Here is a 7,681-nt window from a genome sequence, read left to right as displayed (position 1 = left end):
ATGGTTAATTCGAGGTTTCGATGTTGTTTAGTTGTTTTAAGGATTGGTACAAGTTTGGATAGTGGTTTGTGACTTGTTGGTGCCTTTGGTTGAGGTCCCGGAGGCATCGGAATGATTTCGGATGGTTAACGGAAAGATTTTGGAATTAAAGTTGCAGCCTCAACTGCTGGTTCTATCATAACCGCACATGCGGTTTGGGTTCCGCAGGTGTGGCGCCACAGAAGCGGCTAAGTGGACGCAGAAGCGGAATTTGGCCATCTCAAGAACCGCAGATGCGGGTAGTTCACCGCAGAAGCGGTACCCCACCTGCAGGAGGGTAACCGCAGATGCGAAAAATGGTCCTTTAAGTGAAAGTTGCAAATGCGACCTAGGCTCCCAGAAGCGGGACCGCAGATGTGGTCAGAGGGCTGCAAATGCGGAAATCGCTGGGCAGAACATATAAATTCTTGCCTTCGCAAAATTTAGCCATTTTTCATCTTTTCAAAACAGGAAGAAGCTTGGGGAGCACTTTTCAAGAGGGATTTTCAGAGGAGTTCATTGGGGTAAGGTCTTTGGTCCCTAAACCTGTTATTGAAATGATTTTTATCAATTTAAGCATGAAAAATTAAGGACAATCAGTGGTAATTGGGGGTTAGGGCTTGACTAATTGGAGGCCTTTGAGTGATAATTTAAGGGACCATTTGAGGTCCGATTTTGATGCTTTTGGTATGACTGAACTCGTGAGAGTGTGAGGATTCTGGTAATATAAATCTTACCCGATTTCGTGACGTGGGTCCGAGGGGCATTTTGGTCATTTTACATAATTTCGCGCATTATCTTAGAATTTAATTGTAGAATCAGTTACTTGAAGTGTTATTTACATTATGAAATTGAATTGAATAGATTTGGGCCATTTGGAGTCAAGTACTCGTGGCAAGAGCATGGTTTCGGGTTGATTTTGAGCCGGTTCGAGGTAAGTGGCTTGTCTAACCTTGTGTGGGGGACCTTTCCCTTAGGATATGATATATTTGATAATTGAAATGCCTTGTACATAAGGTGACGAGTGCGTACTTGAGCTAATTGTTGAAAATCCGGTTTTACTTTAAGTATTTCAATTGAGTACTTTTTTCCTGTTTTATCCTACTTGCGAATTTAGCCTGCTGTAGTTTAGAAAAGCATGTCTAAGTGACTTAATTGCTTTATTTGCTCAACCTGCCTTACCTGAATTCTGTGCAGCATGTTGGGCTAGAATTAACTGTTTACTTGGTACGAAATTAACATTAAATTGAGTATTCTTGTGTTACTTCTGTGTGTTTTTAATCTGGGACTACGGGACGGCATCTCGGGAGATCCCCTGTACATATTTATGATCTGGACTGAGGTGCGGGATACCAAGAGATCCCTGGCACATATATAGAGGATACCAAGAGATCTTAGGGATACCAAGAGATCCCTAGCATATATTGAGGATACCAAGAGATCCTCGGGATACCAAGAGATCTCTAGCCTATATTGAGGATACCAAGATATCCTCGGGATACCAAGAGATCCCCCGGTTATCATCCTTTCTATGAATGGTATTTCATTGTGGTTTGCCTTTATCTCTATTTCTGTTATTGTACTTTTATCATCCTGTATAGATTCTTACTATAGATTCTCAAAAGTACTGCCTATCTTATCTTGTCATCTTATTATTTATTTAATCTCAGTAGAGCCCTGAACTTCCTCTTAACTACCTGAACGAGGTTAGGCTTGGAACTCACTGAGTACCGTTGTGGTGTACTCATGCCCCTTCTGCGCATGTTTTTCATGTGCAGATCCAGGTACCGCTACTCAGGTCTACCATCCTTGATGGAGGCGACTGCTTTAGAGACTTCGAAGTACATCTGCTGCATCCGCAGACCTATGAGTCCCTTGCTATTCCTACTTTTAGTATATATTTTTCTATTCTTATTAGACATTCCAAAGTTAGAGCTATGTAATGTTTTTATTAGCTTATGATTTGTGGGTTTTGGGGTCTTGGATTTACGTATTGGTATTGAGAGTTAAACATGGTGTATGCCGAGCGGCACATTTAAACACTGTTATTACTTTATTCCGGTTTTAAATCGTTTTACTTTCGCAAATTTTGGTTTTTCTTCCGCAATTTAGGCTTACCAAGTCATAGAGACTAGGTGTCGTCATGATGGTTCAAGCAAGGCGAACCTGGGTCGTGACACGTGATGACACCTAGTCTCTACGACTAGGTAAGCCTAACATTTGCGGAAATAAAATAAAAACAAAAAAGTTAATAACTAATAGTAACATATAAGGAAAAATAGGTTATTACTTAGTGAAAAATGGAGTTTTACAACAAATAGTTTGTGTATGCACTCATCACATCACGTACACGGCGCCTATATATCAAAACAGCACCAAATTCTAAGGGAGTTCCCCCCCCCCACAAGGTTAGGTAAGCCACTTACCTCGAACCAAGCTCAATCGATCAGTAATAATGCCTTTTTCACGAATATCCGACTCTGAATGGCTCGAATCTCGCCAAAAGCAATTACATATCATAAATATAACTATAATAGACTAATCTATTTAATGAAATCAAGACTTTAATAAGAAATTCGAAATTCACCCTAAAAGGTCTCCCTAGGCCTACGTCTCGGAATCGGGTAAAAGTCACAAAATATGTATACCCATTCACTCACAAGTTCACTCGTACCAAAAATATCCAAATCCGATGTCCAAATCATAATCAAAATCAAAAATCTCAGTTGAAGAACTTCTTCACATTTTTCCCTAATTTTCCACCCAAATTCGAAATTAAATGATAGATTAGTGGATATAATCAAAATCAAGTGTAGAATAATTACGCAATTGATATCTCTAAAAATCCCTCAAAATCTTGTACAAATCCGAGCACCCAAATTCAAGTTTTGATAAAAATGGCCAAACCCTCATTTTGAAATGTTATATTCTGCCGAGGTGCTCCCTTCTTCACGAACCGGTCAAACCCTCGCATTCGTGTTGAACAAAAATCCACTGACCAAACATCATCCTTCACGAACGCGAGGGACCTCTCGTGAATGTGTGCCTTCCACTGGTTGACTCTACGTGAACGTAGGACCTCCTTCGCGAACGCGTCGGCTAAATGCCTGAAGCCCCATCTGACCTTTCCTCTATGTGAACGCGAGGACCATATCTCGAATGCGAAGACTCAATATTCCACAACTACGTGAATGCGGGAACTACATCGCGAACACGAAGAACAAACTAGCTGGCCTCCCAGATGCCTTACGCGAATGCGAGACCTCTCTCGTGAACGCGATGAAGAAAAGTCTGCAACAAAAATACCAGAAAATCTACTATCTTTCACAAGTCCAAAATGATCCGTTAAGCATCTGAAACTCACCCGAGGCCATCAGGACCTCAACCAAATATACCAACCAATCCTAAAACAGCATACGTACTTAGTCGAGCCCTCAAATCACATTAAACAAAGATAAAATCATGAATCACCCTCCCATTCAAACTTAAAGAACTTGAAACTTCAAATTTCCACAACCGATGCTGAAACCTATTAAACCATGTCCGATTGACCTCAAATTTTGCACACAAGTTATAATCAATATTACATACCTACTTCAACTTTCGAAACCAGAATCTGACCTTAATACTAAAAATTCCACTACCGATCAAAATCTCCAAAAATTCAACTACAAAAATTCAAGCCTAAATCAGCTACAAACCTCCACAACACAATCTAGACATGCCCCTAAGTCCAAAATCATCCAATGGATATAACAGAATCGATGGAACTCCATTCCGGAGTCGTCTTCACATAGTTCTGACTATGGTCAAAATCCTAAGGCTTAAACTTTCGTTTTAGGGGCTAAGTGTCCCAAAACACTCCGAAATAGAAGCAAAACCTCCCGAAAAGTCACATAAGCAGAAAAAGATACGGAGGAAGCAGTTAATAGGGGATCGGGGCTATAACTTTCAAACCAACCGGTCTGGTCGTTACATCCTCCCCTCCTTAAAATAGTCGTTCGTCCTCGAACGAGCATAGAGACATACCTGAAGTGGTTAAAAGATGAGGATAATGACTGTGCATATCCTGCTCGGTCTCCCAAGTTGCCTCCTCGATCGGCTGACCCCTCCACTGAACCTTCACCGAAGTAGTGTTCTTTGACCTCAACTTTCGAACTTGTCTGTCCAAAATAGCCACTAGCTCCTCAACATAAGATAGATCCTTGTCCAACTGGACTGAGTTGAAATCCAACACGTGAGATGGATCACCGTGATACTTCCGGAGCATAGAAACATGGAATACTGGATGAAATCCTGCTAGACTGGGAGGAAAGGAAAGCTCATAAGCAACCTCCCCAACTCGCCGCAACACCTCAAATAGACCAATGAATCATGGGCTCAGCTTGACCTTCTTTCTGAACCTCATAATGCCCTTCATAGGCAAAATCTGGAGCAACACCCGCTCTCTAACCATGAATGCAACATCGCGAACCATCCGATCCGCATAACTCTTCTGTTTGGACTAGACTGTGCAAACTCTATCCTGAATCACCTTAGCCTTCTCCAAGGCATCCTGAACCAAGTTCGTACCCAATAATTTGGCCTCTCCCTTCTCGAACCACCCCACTAGGGACCAATACTACCTATCATACAGAGCTTTATATAGTGCCATTTGAATGCTAGACTGATAACTGTTATTGTAGGTAAACTCCGCAAGGGGCAAGAACTGATCTCAAAAACCTCCAAACTCCATCACACATGCACAAAGCATATCCTCTAGAATCTGAATAGTGCTCTCATACTACCCGTCCGTCTGAGGGTGAAATGTTGTGGTCAACTCCACCCAAGTACCTAACTCTTATTGTATGACCCTCCAGAATCGTGATGTAAACTGTGTACCCCAGTCGGAGATGATGGATACCGACACGCCATGAAACTTGACAATCTCACGGATATAAACTCGAGCCAGCTGCTTGGAAGAGTAAGTAGTCATCATAGGAATGAAATGAGCTGACTTGGTCATCCTATCCACAATAACCCATACTGCATCAAACTTCTGCTGAGCCCGTGGGAGTCCAACAACGAAATCCATAGTGATTTGCTCCCATTTCCACTCCGGATTTCCACTCCGGAATCTCTAACTTCTGAAGCAATCCACCCGGCCATTGATGCTCATACTTCACATGTTGGATATTTTGACACCGGGATACATATTCCACTATGTCTTTCTTCATTTTACGCCACCAATAATGCTGCCTCAAGTCCTGATACATCTTTGTGGCACCCGGATGAATGGAGTACCGCGAGTTGTGAGTCTTCTGAAGAATCAACTCACACAATCCATCTACATTAGGCACACTTAGCCTGCCGTACATCCTCAATGCACCATCATCCCCAATAGTGACCTTCTTACTATCACCGTGCTGAACCGTATTCTTAAGGACAAGCAGATAGGGGTCATCATACTGACGCTCCCTGATACGATCATAAAGAGAAAACTGGGAGACCACATAAGCCAAAACTCGACTCTACTTAGAAATATCCAATCTGACAAATTGGTTGGCTAAAACCGGAACATCCAGTGCCAATGGCCTCTCTGCTGCTGGAAAATATGCTAAGCTCCACAAACTCCCCGCTCTGTGACTCAAGGCATCGGCCACCACAATTGCCTTCACGGGATGGTACAAAATGGTGATATCATAATCCTTAAGCAGCTCTAACCACCTCCGCTGACACAAGTTAAGATCCTTCTGCTTGAACAGATGCTGCAAACTCCATTGATCAGTGTAGATCTCACAAGGGACACTGTACAAATAGCGCCTCCAAATCTTAAAGGCATGAACAATAGCTGCTAACTCAAGGTCGTGGACAAGATACTTCTTTTTATGCACCTTCAGCTATCTAGACATGTAGGAAATCACCCTACGGTCGTGCATCAACACCGTTCCGAGACCAATCTGTGAAGCATCACAATAAATAGTAGAAGACTCTAAACCTGTAGGCAATACAAATATTGGGGTTGTAGTCAAAGTTGTCTTGAGATTTTGAAAGCTCTCTTCACACTCCTCTGGCCACCTGAACAGAGCACCTTCTGGGTCACCCTGGTCATAGGTGCTGCAATAGATGAGAATACCTCAACAAATCGACGGTAATACCCTGACAAACCAAGGAAACTCCAGATCTCCATAGCTGAGGACGGTCTGGGCCAACTCGGTACTGCTTCCACCTTCTTCGAATCTACCTTGATCTCTTTACTCAACACTACATGATCTACAAATTCCAGTGAATCCAACCAAAACTCACATTTTGAGAACTTTGCATATAACTTCTTTTCTCTCAAGGTCTGAAGCACTTTCTTTGGGTGCTGCTCATGATCCTCTCGACTTCAAGACTACACCAGAATGTCATTAATAAACACAATGATGAACGAATCCAGATAGGGATGAAAAACACTGTGCATCAAATGCATAAATGTTGTTGGGGCGTTGGTCAACCCAAATGATATCACAAGGAACTCGTAATGACCATACCGAGTCCTGAAAGCAATATTCAGGAAATCTAGCTCCCGAATCTTTAACTGATGATAACATGAACAAAAGTCAATCTTGGAAAACACTCTGGCACCTTGTAACTGATCAAATATGTCATTAATACAAGTCAAAGGGTACTTGTTCTTCACTGTGACTTTGTTCAACTGGAGATAATCAATGCACATACGCATAGAACCATCCTTTTTCTTCACAAACAAGATAGGAGCACCCTAAGGTGACACGCTGGGCCGAATGAAGCCCTTATCAAGCAATTCTCGTACTTATTCCTTCAACTCACGAGGGGCCATATGATATGGAGGAATAGAAAGGGGCTGAGTGTCCGGCAATAAATTAATGCCAAAGTCGATATCTCTATCGGGCGGCATGCCTAGAAGATCAGCTGGAAATATATCAGGAAAATCCCACACTACTGGAACCAACTCAATTGTAGGGGTATCAATACTGATATCTCCCACATAAGCTAGATACGCAACACACCCTTTCTCAACCATTCGTTAAGTTTTAAGAAATGAAATAACTCTGTTGGGAGTGTAATCTAACATTCCCCTCCACTCTAATTGTGGCAAACCTGGCATAGCCAGAATCACAATCTTGGCGTGACAATCAAGAATAACATAATGGGGCAATAACCAGTCCATGCCCAAGATAATATCAAAATCTACCACACTAAGCAATAATAAATCAGCTTTGGTCTCAAAATCACTAATAACAATCAAACACGACCGATACACACAATCAACAACAATAGAATCTCTCACGGGTGTAGACAAATGAATCTAAGAACTCATAGAATCACGAGCTATACCCAAATACGGGGCAAAATAAGATGACACATAGGAATAAGTGGAGCCTGGATTGAATAGAACCGATTCATCTCTATGGTAGACTGGAACAACACCTGTAATGACAGAGTTGGAAGCAATTGCCTCTATACAAGCAGGAAGGTCATAGTATCTGGCCTGGCCTCCCCCTCTAGGGTGACCTCTACCTCCCCAACCTCCACCTCGAGTTGGTTAAGCAGGTGGAGTAGTATCTAGTGCTGGAATCGTGGCCTGAGGACCCGGTGGAGCATGCGGTGCTTGAGAAGTCTGTGGAGGTACACCCCTCCTAAGTCTGGGGAAATCCCTCAC

General features: G+C 42.4%; 1 protein-coding gene across 1 annotated transcript; it reads right to left on the bottom strand.

Annotated features, from left to right (window-relative positions):
• Nucleotides 1-4,858: 4,858 nt before the first annotated feature.
• On the bottom strand, nucleotides 4,859-7,042 carry LOC138882932 (uncharacterized). Its single transcript, XM_070163577.1, has 5 exons — nucleotides 6,829-7,042; nucleotides 6,089-6,270; nucleotides 5,533-5,765; nucleotides 5,211-5,475; nucleotides 4,859-4,969 (listed from the first exon to the last, which is right to left on the bottom strand). Exons 1-5 carry the CDS (start codon nucleotides 7,040-7,042, stop codon nucleotides 4,859-4,861), a joined length of 1,005 nt encoding a protein of 334 aa, XP_070019678.1.
• Between the last annotated feature and the right edge of the window lie 639 nt (nucleotides 7,043-7,681).

This window comes from Nicotiana sylvestris, chromosome 12, assembly GCF_000393655.2.
Source record: "Nicotiana sylvestris chromosome 12, ASM39365v2, whole genome shotgun sequence".
In the NCBI taxonomy this organism is placed as follows: Eukaryota; Viridiplantae; Streptophyta; class Magnoliopsida; order Solanales; family Solanaceae; genus Nicotiana; species Nicotiana sylvestris.
This window is presented reverse-complemented; position numbering and strand designations above follow the sequence as displayed.